Raw genomic sequence first — 18,844 nt, 5'->3', positions numbered from 1 at the left:
GAAATATATATATATATATATATATATATATATATATATATATATATATATAACCACTGGTCCAATTGGTTATAAATATATAACACTTTTTCTTTTTTTTATGTGATTAATCCATTCCGATACATTCTTGTGTTTCAGACCGTACTTGGAGAACTTTTTGAGTTTAACTGTGATTAACTGGTGTCCCACAGGGCTCTGTTCTTAGTCCTCTGCTATTTTATCTGTATTTCCTGCTGTTTAGCTCCTTTTTCAGAAAGCAAAATATTGCTTTTCATTGTTATGCAGATGATACTCAGATTTATGTTTCCCTAAAACGGGAAAATGACGACTATATCCAAGGTTTAGATGAATGTCTTGACGAATTAAAAGCTTAGATGGCCTTTAGCTTTTTAAACATCAATGAAAATAAGACCGAAATGCTGATTTTTAGTCTTTTTACTCAGATTACAGAAAGCATGTCGTCACAAACCTTGTTTTTAAAAGTGTTTTAGATTACAATGGCAGATCAGTCTTTCACATTTTCTTTTGACATTTTTTCCAACACATATCTGTACAAACTCTGCATTAAATTTCCATTTCTACTCATGACCAGAAGACTGAAATAGTAGGCTAACGTTATCTTAAATTCTTCCATGTTTTCATATGGCTCATAATGGGATTTCTGTAAGTTATGATGAATTGGACCAGTGGTTAACTGGTGAAAAAATCCATCAAAATTGCAGATAAAGTTTATTAGTAGATGTGACTCAGGAACTTTGACTTTCCTTCCCAACATCCGTTTGTGTTGTTTGATTTTTACAGTCTTGTAATTTCAACATCCATGTAAAAAATGTAATGTGCCATGGGCGTGAACAGCTATTTTTGAATGTTTGACTCATCCGATGATTCAGACACATTATTGACCTGGAATAAAAGTTTTTTTCAGTACCTCCCTTCATACGTAAGCCAAGTATATTATCCTTCCTTCACTGGAACAACCGTCGGGTTTTCAGCGATAAGAACTGGTGTCAATATACAGTAATTATGTCTTTGTTCTTGAAATTATTAACTTTGTGGAGGTTTATTTAATTTCATCCTCATCTGAGATGAATGGAACTGAAACTGGGTGTCACTTCAACCACAAACTTAAGTATGTTTAATTTGGATTTTATGTGATAAAGCAACACAAAGTTTCACACGTGCTACGTAACATAGAACTATATAATGTATATAGTTTTTATAAATAGAAATACAAAAAGTAGTGATGGGCATTAATTACAGGTCAAAGTTTATGGGATGTATGTTTTGAGTATTAAAAAACTTCTTAGAAACGACAAAATGAATCATACTAGGAGGGATTTTCACCTTCAACTGTGACGGTAAAGTCAAAGATAAAAACTTTTGTTTTTTTGTAAACTCACAACTTTTATCTGAGAATCTGAATGAATTAATCAGGATATTTTTTTTTTGTTTTTAGACTGGCGTGTGCTGTACACACCTAAAAATACTTTCTTCAGGGTTTTAAAGTTCAACATGTTGGTCTAAATATGTTGAAATTTTCCGGTTAACATAAAAATTGCTGTTTGTGATATGTAATTATTATATTTTACACCATTAGCAGTAGCTAGCACAAAATCAAAACAAATCGGAAGATAAGGGATGTTTAACAAACGTATGAAGCATCTTTAAGTCTTTGCAAATCACCTTTCTAATATATTTTGAGGTAGCATTTCCAAGCAGCAGCAACATAAAAAGCAAATTTTTTTGGTCTATTATTTTCTCATCTTCATTTTCCTGCTGTCATTTCTGCATTGACTTCTTTTTCAATGCGGTTTAGTTCAAATTTAAACAGCTAAACGTTACTTATTGCATATAAATGACTGTTCTGGCTAGACGGAGCTAGCTAGCGTTAACTAGCATATTTATTTTAATTTATGAAAATCAAACAGCCTACTGCTGTGTTTTTTATATTTTAAATAAATGTTTCTCAGATAAAGTTTATTGTTACAACTAATGGGCTCTGCTTTAAAACAGGAGAGCCCAATGTGGTTAAATGCAGGCCACACTTTTCAGATGTGAAGTAGTAAAATCCATTGAAACTCTCATAAATAAAATGCTTCAGACTTTTACAAATCCTTGTAAACGAAAGGTTTAGTCCTAACCAAAGAAGAAAAAACAGATTTTAATTGTATCTTTCAGTAATTAAGCAGGACCAACATGCAGAACCTGCCCTGTTTCTCCTGTTCATCTTTAAAACATTTGCTCCTGAACTGCTTCTCACGTCTTTGTTTTTCCTGAAGAATGCATTTGTTTTGTTGATCCTCCTCCTCCTGAAGGACACAGCGTTGTTTACTAAATTCTGTTTATCTGTTTAGTATTCAGCTGGTGCTCGGATACTGAAGCAGGATTTGTAAGATTTATATTGTGGACACGCATTTGCCCAGTCCTACATGCAGATCTCAGCCAACTCCCTTTGGACCCAATTTACTCAAATTCTCTGCAAGGTTTTGTAATTACTGTTTCTGTTGGACATTGCACTTTAATTACAGCACATGATTCTATTTTCTTTTCTTTTATTTTGGCTATTTTTTTAAAATTATGCTGAAATTAATCCTTGAATCCTTTCTGCTCCTTTAACTGCTTGTTTCTAATGCACACAACTGTACAGGTGAACAGTTTTGCATCTTCTTGCTGGTGTTTTTGCTGAAGGTGAGTCGCTGTGAGAAGTTTGGGTACGGAGTGATGGTGACACAGGTAGCGGCGACGGCTCCAGGGGTTGCAGCTCTGCACAGCTCAGGTAACAAAGTGCTCATTTGTACAAACAAACACTTGCCGGCTGGGATGCTTGAGGCTTGAATTGGAAATTTCTGTGCAGCTGCTGTGAAGGATTTTTATATTTTGTCTCAGGGTTTGTTCACCGTCAAATCTGGGTACATTTTGGTATCAAAAGAGGAAATATTGTGAATTTATCATTGAGAAGATCATTTAGTTTATACAACTTAAAATTTCAGTGAGTTTTAAAAAAAAGAACTGAATTTATTTAGAATAGACTCAAACTTGGGTGGTTTATGGATTCATTTAAATGTTTTGATAAGTGATGCTAAAATTTTAAAAATGTCTCAACAAGATTAAGTCGGATTATCTGGTCGGCGAGTCGCCGCTGCTCCAGAATCGATGCTGTCGACTCAAAACTGCTCAAATTAATGAACCAAATCCGTTCTGGAGTAAAAATTAATAGTTTTAGGTTAAGATTGAAATATTTGACCGCAATGAAAAGAAAATATGAAGTGAAATTAAGTCTTGCAAACTGCAATGAAATATTTCGCAATATTTCATTGCGAAATATTTGACCGCAATGAAAAGAAAATATGAAGTGAAATTAAGTCTTGCAAACTGCAGAAACACAAAATCTTACCAAGTATTTATGATTTAGTTTCTACTGGAAATATATTTATACATTAAAATAAGACAAAACTAACTTACAAGTAACTTTTCAGCAAAAAATAGGAGCTTTTTTCACTAAATAATTCCTTAATATTGGTGAACAAAACATTTTCCCCATTTTCTAAGTGAAATTATTGACTTAAGCTCCTGTATTTAGCTGAAAAGTTTTAGTTTTGTCTAATTTCAAATTTGCTAAAATATTTGCACTAAACTCGTTGGTGAGTTTTTGTTTTTGTAGAAACTGGAAAATCAACTAAAATTCTTTCTGAATATTTTTCAAAGCTGCAAACAGGATTTGAATGATGTGCGACTTGATAATGAATATTTATTAAACACCAGGAGTTTTTATATATTTAGCTTTTTCTATAGATTACAGAACGTTACCAACAAAATCAATCTCATGAGCCTAATTTCCAATAAAAATAAATATCTGAAACTGAAGGTGTTTCAGCTAAAAATGATGTGTCAAATTATTTGGCAGCTTTTCTCTGCTGATTCTGATCCAGTTTACATCTTTAATTGGTTCTTCCTTAGGTTTTCACTAAAAGTTTTGCTGACAGTTGGATTTCTGCGTTGGTAAAAATGTGATTTCTTTTTACCTCTAGGTTTTGTCAGATTGCTGGTTGTGGATCTGTGGTCGGCTCTCGAATGTGGAGGTGACGATGCCAGAGTCGTCCGGCCCAAACCGACGCCCATGGACTCCATAGACAGAAGCTGCCTCAAGGTAAACGCATGGACAGTGCCGGCCCAAGGCACACGCAAGTGGAGCGGCTGCTTATGGCCGCAGCAACAACTGTTTTTTTTATTACAAATGTTTATTTTTATATAAGATGATCATGTGAACTTCATTTTGTTTATTTAGTAGTAATAGACACATTTTACATACATTTAAATTCATTATTACTGTACTTTAATATCACTCTGCTTTTCAAAATCCTTAATAATTGGAGCATTTTTAAGCTACTTACACATAATAAGGACTTACACATAGTGGTGAAACATCTGTGGACATGTTGGTATGAATTGGGGGGATTAAAGTCTGGTTAGGGCCCCAAAATGGCTTTGGCCGGCCCTGCATAAAAGGAGATGTTTAAGTCACATTTAACTGTTTCTTTACTCAATATATGTCCAGAAGTTTCTACATTTTTATTTGTTTTTTAATCTTGACAATCTGAGAACTATTCAAGATCATATTTTATTGATCTGATCGAGTTTCCTACCTTAAAGTTTGAGTCAATTATGAAGAAATAATGCTACACATGGCAGCTTCTCTGTGATTTCGTTCAGAAATAAGTTGTGTTAAACTGGGGATGAATGACATCAACATCGGTGTCGATGTTTGAAACGTTGGTATCGGTCCCGTACGTGAAAAATGTAATTTATGTCTGATGGAAATAATACTGCAGTGCAGGATTGTGGTTTGTTTAAGTGAAGCAGAGAAAAAATAATAATTTTTCAGTGTGGAAAGGGTTGGAAAATATATATAATATCAATAAATATTGATAATATATGCACTGGTCAATGTATTATATATTGGTTTGGTTGTTTGTTAGTTTGTTCTTTTTTTAGTTGGACTTCAAGTCTCAAATTAAATAAAGTTTCAGTAACTTTATCAAGTACCGATATCAATAGATCCCGACTTACAATTACTACAACTGCTTAGTAACTCATTAGTAGTTCAGTGTATTTATTTATTTAAAATAAAACAATAATGAAAAATAACAACAAATTAGCTTTGGATTGTTCCAAACTAAAGGAAAATATCTGCTTGCAAACTGCTGTTAATTTTAGAGACATTTGTTGGAGACACGGTGACATCTAGTGGCACAATCATGAACTGCAAACAACTGATTTCATGTTTCTGTTTCAAGAATGTTTTACAAACCCTGGTGGAGAAATGTGGAATAATTCAAACTGCATTGCTTCCTCCATAAATTAACTCATAAATACTTTAATAATCCCTAAAGGTAAATTTAAATATTCAACTTTTTTTTTAACGTTGTGGCCAAAGTTGGACAGCAACCAGTTGCATTTACTTTTTTTTTTGTGGAAAAAATTACTTTATTATTACACTGTATTTGTTACTTTTACTTCAGTAACTTTACTATAAAGTATCACAACTTCTGAGTAATTCCTGGATGTTTTATCCACTGACAGTAACTTCAATAAATGAAGATCAAATTTGTTTCAAGTAAAACAAACTTGCAGTTTTTGTTAGTTTTAAATATAAAACTGATTCTGAAAACTTTATTTTGCCTGATTGTATCATGTGCTTATGCTATTTTTATTAATAATTTTCTACTTGATATCTAGCGTAACAACATTGCCACATAGGTTCTTTTTTAAATAATAAATAATGTTTTGATCACTCAGTAAACAACAGATTCTTCTGTAAATATATTAATTGGTACACTTGAAATAAAACAAAATGAACTTTCAGGTAGCTTTTCAGCTAGTTATAGAAACTTGTTTTAAGTAAATAATTCCTTAGTATTGATTAAAAAGAGTAAGTAAAATAATCCTCCAGTTCATCAATATTAAAGAATTAATGACTTAAAAGAGGCTCTTATGTCTTGTTGAAAAGTTTCTTAAGTTAGCACACCTGAAATATGGCAAAACTAAGATATTTGCAGTAGAAATTGGATTAAAAGAACTTGGTAAGATTTTGTTTTTGCAGTGTAAATAACCCTTTACCATTGTTTTATTCCAGGAGTTTAAATGTAGATAACTCCAACCACTAACGTCCTCGGCTATAAAAAAAATCTAGAAATTAAATTGTAAATTTGGGAACGTCTTAGTTTCCTTTTGCGCCGAACGTTTCTCTCTTTTCTCGCGTCAAAATAATTCGACTTGAAGCGTCGGGTTGCGTGCGGCCGAGTTGTGAAACTGAATGCAGACCGTCGGTGAACCGTGAACTTTGACCCCAACCCTGCCACCAGCGGCGTTAGAGCCGGCCGTGTCAGCGTGTCGGCTGCCAGGTTGAATTCAGGAAAACCTCAAAGCAAACAAACCGAGTGGAAAGTCTCTGATTTTCACCAGAATCCACAGAAAACGCAAAATAAAACAAGTTTCACAGAAGCTTTACTTTCAGAATATTATCTGTTAATTTATTTATGGTAGTAAAAACATGGTTAGCTTATGATCCATCCTGTACATTTTTTCACATTTGAATTCTTTTTTTATTTATGAAAGCCTAATATACTTGGATAATAATGTCGACATGAATTAAAACACATTTCTTTACATAAAACTTGACAAGCTTCTGTCAATCGTTTGCAAGCGAGAATCATTTAAAAAACATGGAAGAATTGAGGGAAATCCACAATAAATTCAAATTTGTGCCTTGATTTTTTTATGTATTTATTTTTAATTAAAATCACTGCAGCTGCATGTGATCGGATATCAGTGACGATTCCCCTGATCAATAAGGGCAGATGAGCTACGTCCTGTTTTATTATTTATTTCACATTATATTGAGAAGTCTTTGCCCTTTCTGAGCCATCTTAAATGTTTGTTGCACTTTATTTTTTTATATGTTTGTTTACAAGTTTCTTCATTTTTTACTTTAAATTGGCTGTTATAATTCTAATTGCACTGACTGAGTGAATTAAAGTTCTTTTTACATGTTTGACCAAGATTGTGACGCTGTTGGAGTATTTAAATGTGCTGTACTGGTGCAGAGTTATCAAATAAATGTCTGTTTTTAAAAAAGAATAAAGTTTTTAAGTCAATTCAGCATTGTTTTTCTGTTTCGGCTGATGCTAAGCCTCAGATATCGGTGTAAGAAGTGAAAAAAGTGGATCTGTGCATTCCTAATTCAAACCTTCAAGACAATTGTTCCACCATGAAGTCTTTTAAAATTGACATCCTTAATAAAAATGATCAGTTTTACATTTTTAAATAACTTCTAATTGTTTTTGTAAGTGAGATTCAGAATTAGTTGAAGCATTTTTGCTTAAATACATGCAATAAACCTCAGATTTTAGTATTTGAAGTGAGAAACGTGCATTTCTAAGTTAAATGTTTTATTTTTCACCAGCTTGTTGTCTCTGTGTCCCCAGTCCTTCCTGTCCCTGGTCAACCTCCTGTCCTCCTCCCTCTCCGTTTGGGAGCTTCTGAGCCGACAGCCGTTGGCGAACAAGAGCGAATACAGCCTGAGAGAAATCCCATCCTCCATCCCTGTGAGCAGTTCCTTTCCCAACCAGCAGAGGGCGTCTTTGCGCTTCGATTCATCATCCACTCACACCCACACAAACCAGTGGGAGTGAGTGGAAAGCACAAAGGCCTTCCATTAAACCCCCGTAGCATTTTCAAACCTTACTCTGTTTTTGTTTTGCTCCTCATTTCAGGATTTGATTGACAGGCTGGTTGCCGTGGATTCGGACGTGAAGATCCACTCGCTGTTCCAGTACGAGCAGTCGCACACCTTCGGCCTGAGGTGAGACGAGTGTTTTTCCCACACAGCCTGACATCGGAGGGGGGAAGCGCATGATATGGGATTAGCACACGGTCACTCCCCTCAGTCTGCGGCATTAGCAGCTTCCACTTTGATTACCGGCTTTGGGAGGTTGATGAAAGGATTTTTCTGGATAAGATCGAAATAAACCCGGCTCTGTGGGTAACTGGCTGCTTCAGCGAGACCGCTGGTTAAAACGAAAGAAAATGCACTCAAAATGAATTAATTAATAAATGGTTTCTAGCACTTTTCATCAGGCGTGTTCAAACAATTTCATTTTTAATAAAATCAAAAGAAAAGTTTTATCTCTGATTGTATCGCAGCGCGTTAGGGCTACTGTAGATTTAAAAAAAAAAAACTCAAAAATTTTGAGATTATTCTCAGAAATTTTCTAGAAAAAACTTCCAAAAGTTGAAAAGTTTCCACTTTTGAAGCTCAGAATTTTTTTTTTTTCTAGAAAATTTCTGAGATTAATTTCAAAATCTCAGAATTTTTATTTTTATTTTTTACCTTTCAAGCTCAGACATTTCCAAAGTTATTTTTCTCTGGCATTTTTTATATATTAATATCAACATGTCTTTGTTTTTCCTCATAAATGTTTTACTTCTCAAGCTCACAAATTTCTGATTGTTTTTTTCCTAAAAAATTTTCAGATTTAAAATTTCTTGCAAATTTTTGACTTTCCAAGCTCAGAAATTTCCAATTTTTTTGTCTAGAAAATTTCTGAAATATTGATGAAAAAGTACTAGTTCCATTGTTATAAGTGAAATAATCTGAAAGCGTAACTAGAACTTTTTAATCATCATTAAGGAATAATTAACTTATAACAGGCTGTAATTTTCTGGTTTTCTTCGTTTTTTCTTATTTAAAGCAAACTAAGATATTTGCAATAGAAACTAGACAAAAAACAACAACTTTATTTCGTGTTTTTGCAGTGAAGTTTGTTCAAAATGGGGCAATACTTGGTAAGATTTTGTTTTACAGTGTAGCTTTAAATGAATGTTTGACGTTCCTTAAAGTTAAAAAAAAAAAAAAAAATCCAGATATTTATTTTTGCACGTTTCCCTTTGTTTGTGCAGAGCCTCATGCGGCCGCCGCGCGTTTCTGTGAGTCTTTTCTAAACCACATCAGCTTCCGCTCGTTTGGAGCTTTGCTGATTCACTAGGGAACAAATCGCTGCATGCGCCGCTCAATGCGCCGCTCAATGCGCCTCTCAATGCGCCGCTGCATGCGCCGCTCAATGCGCCGCTCAATGCGCTCCATCAGCCATTTTACTATCAGTGACTCAAATCCTGCCATGTTTACATTTCTGATGTAGTTGCTTCACACACGCCTGGTGAAATAAAACGATTGTCGCAGGTTTACAGTTAAAAATGGAGCCTTTAACTTGAGCTTGGGCAAAATTATTTCCATTATTTACCAAATCACGTGGCAGAAACACAGAATCTTAAAGTATATTTGTCTAGTTTCAAGTGCAAATATATTAATGCACTTGAAATAAAAGAAAACTGACTTATAGGTAACTTTTCAGATGAGCTTGTTTTAAGGAAAATATTCCTCGATATTGATGAAAAAGTTTTAGTTTTTACTGAAATAATCTACCAGTTGGAAAAAAAACCAATGACTGATTCTAAGGAGTTAAATACAAATGCATGCCACACTTTTCAGATTTGTGAAAATACAATAAACCCATTAATAATTCTCCGTTCATCTCTCAACAATGAGCTGCTTTACAAATAAGATTTAATAGACTGAAGTTTGTGATTGTAATGTGATGAAATGTGAAAATGTTTTAGGGATTTTTAATACTTATGAAATGTTTCATGAACTGTATAAAAATATAAACATTTTGCATTTAAGATTAAAAAATTCTTTTTCTGTGAAGTATACATGACCAAGCGTTCATAAAGGACTAGCAGATTCTTTCACTCATAACTGGTTATATGTGAAATAATCTTAATAATTTATCAATGTTAAGGATTTTTTAATTAAAAAACTTTGACATCTTGCTGAAAATTACTTGCAAGTTAGTTTTGTCTTATTTCAGGTGTACCAAGTCATTTTTACTAGAAACTGGATTAGATTTTGTGTTTTTGTAATGAAAGGGGCCTTAATAATAATTTGTAAAAGAAAAAATCTTGCATAATTTTTCTCTATTTCTAAATATTTATCCCAGTAAAACATTTGAATAATTTGGTGTTAATGTGGCTGGAATACTTTAATCTGTGACCCAAACTGCAGTGAAAGGAGCAGAAGCTGCAGTAATTCAGAGAAAAGCAGCGTTTTCCTGACCTGCTGGTTTTATTGGTGAGCTTTCTGTGGGTTTGAGATCCTTCATGGCTTCCTAATGGTTCTGGTCGGTTCATGACTTTGACTCACCTGAGATCCGACTCGGATATATTATCACCTTTTGTGATTATCTGCCCACCGCAGACAGGAAGGGGAGTCCGGCCCTGTAATGCTGATCGTATATCATGTATGTCAGGTAATGAATAATAGATTACAGCTGCTGTTGTGTTGCTGTAGTAATGATTGTTATTCTTTCTCCTCCTGAGTGTCGGCTTCCTTTAAAGGAACCTGGGGGAATTTATTTGTTGAACTTTACAGACACATTTTCCCTACAGAAATGATTCAAATACAGAATTGAACAATTTGTGAAAGAGGTTTTCTGTCTTTTTATTCTTGATCTGGATCTGATGGCCAGAAAAAACTCCGAAATTTTGAGATTAATCTTGGAAATTTTCTAGAAAGAATTTTAAAATTTCTGAGTTTGAAAAGTCAAAAATTTGCAAGAAAATTTTAAGTTAATCTGAAATTGTTTTTTTTAGGGAAAAAAACAATTAGAAATTCCTGAGCTTGAGAAGTAAAACATCTATGACAAAAAACAAAGAAATTTTGATATTAATATAAAAAAATGCCAGAAAAAAATTACGTTTAAAATGTCTGAGCTTGAAAGGTGAAAAAATCTGAGAAAAAATTCTGAGATTTTGAAATTAATCTCAGAAATTTTCTAGAAAAAAAAAACAAAGACATTTCTGAGCTTCAAAAGTGGAAACTTTTTGACTTTTGAAAGTTTTTTCTAGAAAATTTCTGAGAATAATCTCAAAATTTTTGACTTTTTAAAAATTTGTCAGAAAAAACTAAACTCCATTTAGCTTGATTTTATTATAAATTGTCACATTAGTAAAATAAACTTAACAGATGAGGAAAGATTTTGCAAAATTGGATGATGATGAGTTTCTAACGTCGGTGAATAAATAAGTGAACATCTGTGAATGTGAAAATCTTTGCTTTCCTTTTAGCATCCGGTGGATTCAGTTCCTGTCACTTAGTTTGTTTCTTTAAGAAATAAAAATATGGTTTGTTGTTTTATGCACATCTTTTTAACGTTTAATAAAATAATTTCAACCTCTCAAAAGGGAATTATTGAATTAAACTCTTTATTTATGTTGTGGAAACATGATTATAAAATTAACTTCACAATTTTTTATTTGTGGAGATTAGAGTCGACAGAAAAGGTGCTAATACTTAAGATCCGCTCTAAAACGCTTATATTCACGTTCATAATTTACCTGAATGTGAATTAAAAGGTGTTTGCACTACTGCAGCATCTATGGCAGCCTGCAGACCTGAAACGATTTATCATTAATCATGAAATAATCAATTAATGGTTAACTGGAGTGTACAAACTCAGAAAAAGGCTAATCCGTGAATGAATACAATTGTTTGCACTGTACAAAGTTTTGACTGTCCATCCAGAAACCACTTGGTGCATTCTTGTTGGTTGTGCAGGAGGCACCACTTCTACTTTTCAAAGATGTACGGTTGTTGTTTGCAGCCGTTTTCACGTGCAAGTGTAAATATTGAGTTATCTAAGAATGATTTTCTGCAAAAAATGTAAAAAAGATTTTTTGTTTCACCCATGTTAAAAGGTCAGCTTTAAAGAAAAGAAAACAACAGATGGTAATCAGGCTTTTCCTCTGTTAAACTCAGAGTTTTAAAGCATCCGCCTCAAACGGAGGGCTGCAGGTTTGTTTAATTGTCTCAAGCTGAGGTGAGAAGTTCCTGACAAACTCTTTGCTTCCTGATGTTCAGCTGTCAGAAAGAGCGAGTCGAGCCGTCAGGCACAGAGAAACGTCCACAAACACACCGACTCTGATCCACAACATGGAAAACTATCAGCCTGTGGCTACATTACCACAAACCTGCAGAGGACGAGACGGAAACTAAAGGCCGGTCGCTACAAGATACATTAAAACAAGCTCAATAATGTCCATTACTTTATTGTTTTTATCTTCTTATACCAGAAACTGGACAGTAAAAGTCTTAAATCTGGTGCTTTAGTCTCAACTTGATGGTTTTTTTTATTTTGAAGGACAATTTCAGTGATTTAATAATTAATTTTATTTGTTGTTTCTGTTTTATTTATTTTTGATATTTAAAATGTCTTCCAGTTTTAGTGTTATACGTTTGTTAGGATTTAAAGTGTATTGATTTTTGAGAATGTTCCTGTTGATGATGGTCTCAAAACAACAATATTATTGTTTATCGCAATAAATTCTGGGACATTTTATCGTCTTACTCTCAGGCTCAGGCTGAAGTCAGTCAGATGGATAAAACAGAGCAGACTTTCAGAATATTTTGTAATATTTTTACTCTCACCAGGACAGACATGTTGGTTTAAATCCGAGCGCTTGCCTTGTTTTCCAGCTCTCTCAATATTTCAAAATGTTGCTGGATCTTATCAGCCTGTCTGAGCCGCTGTCATTACCAGCAGCTGAAAATGAACCGTGAATGTTTTCCCGAAGGCTCCCACTTGACAAAGCTCTCAATTGGCTTTAACAAGCTGTGCTGGCTGACCTAATACGAGCAGACAAAAGGCCAGGGGACAAAAAGAAAAAGTCCAAGCTGAGTCTGTGCCCGTGTGTTTCTGCCCTGCAGTGCAGTGTGTACTGAATTAAAGTTTGTAATTCTCTGTAGTGCCGTTCTGTTGCAGTATCTCGTTCTTCCAGGCCCGTCTGTAATTTCGTGTCTTTGTGTCGCTGCAGACTGCTCGGTGTGCTCTGCTGCTGCTTGGACTCCTTCCTGCTGCTGGAGAGCCAGTACAACATCTGCTGCACGCTGCTGCAGAGTCAGAGGGAAAACGTCGCTGACCGAGACGCCACAGACGGGTACGAAGCCAGAAACGCAGAGTTGGACGAAAACTCGGTTCGCACAGAGCCGGGTCGGTTCATGTCGGTCGTTTAAATTCTGATTTAATTACAAATGAGGCTTGAAAATAAAATCTAAATTTTTTTTAGACTCACTACAAGAGTTTATTACAATAATACAATCATAACGTTAGCAGAATAAAGACGTAGTTTTACCTGAAAAACATCTTTAAAGAGGCAGTATTGTGTATTTTTCAGGCACATAGAATCCTTTTAACAGAAATTAGACTTTGTGATTTAACGCCTTGAAATTGGGCCTCTGCCTCTTTAAGAAACTCCTGCTCTTTCTGAAACTCCACCTTCAGTAAGTCATCTCAACATGGCTCCTCTGTTAACCCTTTATCAACGTTTTTCACTGAGCAGAAGCTCCTATTATAATCTCAGCTGATCTGCAGTTTCACCAGGTGTTTGCTAATTGCTGCTGGCTAGTCTGAAGGAGCCAAGCTGAGTTTGCCGCTATATTTTATGTTTGTGGTGTGGACGGTGTGGAATAACAGTCTCTAATATGGTACATAAACAAGTAAAAAAATATTTAGAGGCTTTTCAGACCAAAAATATTCAAAATCTATTTTATTACAATCTTTTTTCTTTCTTTATGCACAAACCAACTTAAATTACATAATTAAACACCAAAGTTAATAAAATTTTAGCGCTACCCTTTAAAACACTGATAAGATACAAGATTTAATTTCTAAAAGTTTGGCTTCAAAGTTTTCTTGCTCTAACTGCTTGTTGAAATCTGGACTCACATTTATTGCATTGAAAACATCAAACTGACTTTCGGCTTTTCTAAAAGCCAACAATCAGAAATTTCAGTAAATTAGACCCATTTTTATTCTCTTTGTGCATCATCTTGATTTGACAGAAAACTTTCACATCTAATAAAAAAAATGCATGCTTTAGATGTCAGAGTAATAAATAAATAAAATGGAAGGAAGGATAAATAAAAAGACCATTTCCCAGAGTGCTGCTCTGAGTTCTTCTAATGGAGACGCTGCTTTTGCTGCTGGTTACAAATGGAGACGGCCCTGAAGAGCCGCTCACATGTCGGGTTGGAAAACTCGCTCAGCTTCACAGAATGACGGCCCGCTCATTTCCTCCTCTTTTTTATTTATTTTGAACTTTTCCTGTAATGGCTGGCATCAGCTTTTCTGTTTATTCTTTGTTTGTGTTTTCAGCTCAGTGTCATCCTGACTTTGTGTTTTGGTGTTTAACCTTTGCGTTAACCCGTTTCCCTCCACATCCCCTCGTTTTGTCTCTGACCTTTTTAACGTCGGTGACACCAGAACTCACATCTAAGACATATTTTTACCAATAAAGCATAAGCATGCAACATTTTGGAGCAATCTGGCCTTTGGAGAGAGAACTGTAAAACAAAATAGTCTTTTTGATTAGTTTCTGGAGTCCAAGTTGCTCCAGCTATCAGAACTATCTACACAGACTGATGTTTTTCTGTCCTTATAATTGGAAATGTTCTGGCCTCAGCTGAGATTTAAACAACCTACCCTTTTGTCTTCAAACTGATATGGTTGCAGTAACTTCGTGGCTTCAGACGCTACTGAAGGCTTTTGTATCACATATTGCCAATAAAATGCAGGATAGGAACGAGTGGAAAGTTTTCACCGTGTTGATTTTGTCATCTATAAATACTGCTGTGTTCTTTAAAGGGGATCTTTTATGAAACGTTCACATTTTCCATAGTTTGTTCTTCCATTTTGGTCTCAGCTGCTTCTAAAAACAGACCAAGTGCTTAAAAAAACACCCAGATGTTTGTTGGCAATAAGTTAATGATTCGTTTCAAAAACCTTCCGAACGTAACGACACAAATCACCAGGCAACCTAGCAACCCCAGCAAAGCCCCAGAGCGTTACCTAGCAACCCCAGTGGAGCTCCCCTTGTTACCTAGCAACGTAAGCTGAGCTCCAGCACATTTGGACAGCTGGTTTTACCGCTGTACAATGGCTGCTGGAAAATACTAGTGCTTTATTGTTGACTTACTATTCAGAAACCACTTGTTGCTTGTGCAGGAGGCGGTACTTCTGCTTTTCAAAGATGTACGGTTGAATAATTGCATGTCTGTTTCCAGCTATTTTTCTGCAGCTGTGGGCCCAGCAACAGCTCATTTAAGTGGTTATCTGGAGACCTTTTGTTGTTGAGTGAGTGCTACTTGTTGTTGTTCTGAAACATTAAATTGGTTTGCTTCTCTCTCTCTCTGCCTCTCAGGGCGATCATCATCGACAGCCTGTCAGTGGAGAGGAATCACGTCTTGGTTCGTGTTCATGTGGTCGGAGGTCCGTCTGAGAGGCGGCTTCCCTCTCGAGCCCTGGAAGAGGTCAGCTTCCTGCATTATCTTTATTCACGCCAACATGGAAAGTTTGGCCTGATTTCCAACATTTGATTTTACTGTTATGGCTGATGAGCATCAATATATGAAAATATCTTAGTAAACTAACTCAGGAGCAACTTTTCAGCAGGATATAGGAGCTTCCTTTAAAGTCTAATTAATATTATTGGAAAAAAAAATACTAGTTTCCACTGACTGATTTTTTTCACTTATAACAAAACATTTTTTCAATTTTATAAGTCAAATAATCTTCCAGGTTTTCAACAATATTAGGAAATTATGTACTTAAAACAAGCTGGAAAGTTTCTGGTTAGTTTTGTCAAATATACTCAGAAATTTTGGACCAAAAACACTTGGTAATATTTTCTGTTTTTGCAGTGCACCGTTTCCCTCTGCGAAGCGAAGCCTGCATTCAAGGTTTAATAGTGCAACGATTATTGATTATTTTAGCTATTCTGTCAATTATTCAGATGATTTTGGCCCCGATGCTTTTAAAAACATTGAGAGAAGTTTCTGAAGGCTGTTGGTAGATACACTGTAAAAACTTCCCGGTGAACAGGAGACCTTTTCCTTCCTCTTAATCCTTCCTTTCATTAGTAATGATCAACAAAAGTGTTTTATTTTTGATTCTCACACTCGAAGCATTAACCTTTCTCCGCGTTTCCATCCTGCCCTTGTGCTGCGGCTGTACGACTGATAACCAGGCGGCGCCGTCGTCCTTTGAAGCAGGCAGCCTTATTTATTCAGCGTGCTCCGGGATTGATATCAATTATTTAGGTGTTGTTTATGCTGAGCCCAAACAGGAACTCATTTATGCTGAGGTCAAGGAAATTATACATATAAAATAATTATTTCCAAAGGAGAGTGGAAATTAGTTTAGAGACTGTTAAGTTTGTCTGCTTAAAACCAAATGAGAAAAATCCACCCATGACGCACAAGAAAACAAAAACTATTCATGTGTACATTATGTGCAACTAATGATTAATTGAGGAATCAATTAGTCCCAACGATTAATCGATGATTATTCTGCAGATTATTTAACAAGTTGAGCATTTTTTACACAATATTAGAAATAAATTAAAAGATGCAAATGGCCAAACAATTCAATTACTTTTAGTTAATGCTAAAATAAAAAGATTATTCCTTTGGTGTACGCCTGATTATTTGTGGCAAAGGATGCAACGCTATCTGAGAAATGGCTCGCTTGGTTGGATTAATTATTGGACAAAGTGCTTAATATATATTTTTGTATCGAATTTGAATCAGTTGAAGCTAAAAACGTCACTTGATGAGTTTTGGGTAGAGAAGATTTCCAAACAAATAAGCTTTTTAAATGCAACATTTAAATTTTTTTGTATAGTTTTGAAATTATTACTTTCCGACTGTTTTGTTCTTTCAGGAAATTATCTTTTTATCGAGCCTGTGTACTCCAGCTAACGGTTAATCAATTACTAAATTAGTAATCGATTAATCACAATTAATTTGATTAATCATTTCAGCTTTTATTGTTGACAAAATGTAGCAGTGGAACTAGAACATTTTTATCAATATTCAAGAATTATTGACATAAAACAAGCAACCATTTCTTGATGGAAAGTTTTTTCTAAGTTTTGTTTTCTTTCAAGAGTAAAAAATGGAAAACTAGACAGAAATGCTTAATAAAATTCTGTTTTTGCAGCTTGTTGAACCACAAGTCAAAAGAAACGTCTGATTTTCATTGGGTCATTTTCAGCAAGTTTATATTTAAGATGTTTGTTGTCCGTTTCAAGTTATTCCAGTGACAATTATGGGCTTTTTATTAACGGAGGAATGCCAAATAATTCTGTCCACATCTGCATAGACACAAACAGAAGCTTGAAACACGAGTTACTTCAGACACAAAGCCTCACCAAGTCTCTAGTTCAGATCATTACTGAAGGAACATACCGAATCATCAGCGGCTTCCTGAAAAACATCGTCTCCAAACGATTTCGTCATCTGACAGGAAAACGAATGAATTGACTTTCTGAACCTCATTAACATCAGGAGCATATTGTGTTGGTACGTCACCCACTGAGCTCAGTCAAAAACAAAACATAACTTCTGCACTGAATGAGAAATGATGAAAAGTATTAAAAAAATCAACATTTTTACCAGATGTCAGCTCTAACGAAAAGCCTCAGCGAGAAAGAAATTTAAAACCTCGGAAGCTATTGTCTCTAAGCTCTGATATTAAACAGGCTTTGACCAGAAAAAGTTGTTTTTAATCAGAATAAAGAAAGACCTTATGTCCTGGGGGGCAGAAGGTGAAATATTTAAATCATTTTAATATATTTGTGACATTAGGAATGTGTATTTTTCTCTTCCTTTGGTGCAGGGAGAGCTTCCTTACTCCTGGCCGATGTTTCTGAGCTATCCTCCTCCGTCCTGCTATGTTCCAGCCTTACAGGCCAGAAACGACACGCAAGGTCAGAGACACGTCATCAGTTTATGCAATTAAAAGTTTTTAAATTACTTTAAGGGTTTTGCTTCTGTTTTTCATGCATTTAATCATATTTCTTGCGTACTTTTATTTGTGCGCAGAATGTGAGATCGGTGCGTTTCTGGCTTCATCCAAAGAACCAAGAGGTGAGGAGAGTTGGTTGGAGATCTGCAGGAGACATTTCTGCAAAGCCATGAAATCAAAGCCCAACACGTTAACTGGGAAAGGTGAGTTACTGGGTCCATTTGGTGTCGTCCGTTCAGTAGTTTCTAACATGGCGTTTAGTTTTAGGGAAAATAATTAAGCTTGTTTTTGTCTAGTTTCTAGTACAAATAAATTAATTCACTCCAAGCTTGTTTTATCGGAGCTTGTTTTAGGTAAATAATTCCTTAATATTCATGAATTAGTGGAATTAGTACTTTTTCATCAGTATTAGGGGATTATTGGCTCAAAATAAACTCTTATTTCTTATACGTCCATTTGAGTTTCTACTGCTTATAAAAACAGCCCAACTACTGGAAAAGGAACATCCAGGTGTTTTTTTTCTTCTAGAAAACATTTCAAAATCCTCCTGATTAAGTCGCACTGACCTGTTACCGAGCAACCCAAGCTGAGCTCCAGCTGTACAATGGCTGCTGGAAAAGACAAGTGTTTTGTTTTTGACTTGCTGCGTTCTTGTTGGTTGTGTAGGGACTATTGTTGTTACAGGTTAGTTTTCCAAGCTGCTGAAAGGTAATCATTGGGATACACAAATATGGAAGTTTGAGCCGATGTTGATGTCCAATAGTGACACTGCTGTTATGGTAGAAATTACCAATACTTTATTTCATACATTTATTATTTGATTACTCAATTAATCGTCAGAATAATCGATAGAAGCTGAAAGGTAATTGTTGCGATGCACAAATATGGAAGTTTGAGCCGATGTTGATGTCCAATAGTGACACTGC

General features: G+C 35.0%; 1 protein-coding gene across 5 annotated transcripts in view; it reads left to right on the top strand.

Moving 5' to 3' along the window:
• The window catches only part of tbc1d32 (TBC1 domain family, member 32), an 81,118-nt gene that overhangs the window by 27,321 nt on the left and 34,953 nt on the right, over positions 1–18,844 (top strand). For all 5 annotated transcript variants that reach the window (XM_081602332.1, XM_081602329.1, XM_081602331.1 and 2 more), the window contains 8 exons: positions 2,689–2,776; positions 4,029–4,147; positions 7,485–7,604; positions 7,773–7,861; positions 12,928–13,050; positions 15,313–15,421; positions 17,790–17,880; positions 17,996–18,121. In XM_081602332.1, coding sequence (XP_081458458.1) covers positions 2,689–2,776; positions 4,029–4,147; positions 7,485–7,604; positions 7,773–7,861; positions 12,928–13,050; positions 15,313–15,421; positions 17,790–17,880; positions 17,996–18,121 — 865 coding nt within the window. The remainder of the gene's footprint in view (positions 1–2,688; positions 2,777–4,028; positions 4,148–7,484; positions 7,605–7,772; positions 7,862–12,927; positions 13,051–15,312; positions 15,422–17,789; positions 17,881–17,995; positions 18,122–18,844) is intronic.

Source organism: Poecilia reticulata, chromosome 21 (genome assembly GCF_904066995.2).
Source record: "Poecilia reticulata chromosome 21, P_reticulata-male-v2, whole genome shotgun sequence".
Lineage (NCBI taxonomy): Eukaryota > Metazoa > Chordata > Actinopteri > Cyprinodontiformes > Poeciliidae > Poecilia > Poecilia reticulata.
Note: the sequence above shows the minus strand (reverse complement) of the source record. Positions and strands in the feature narration are given on the sequence as shown.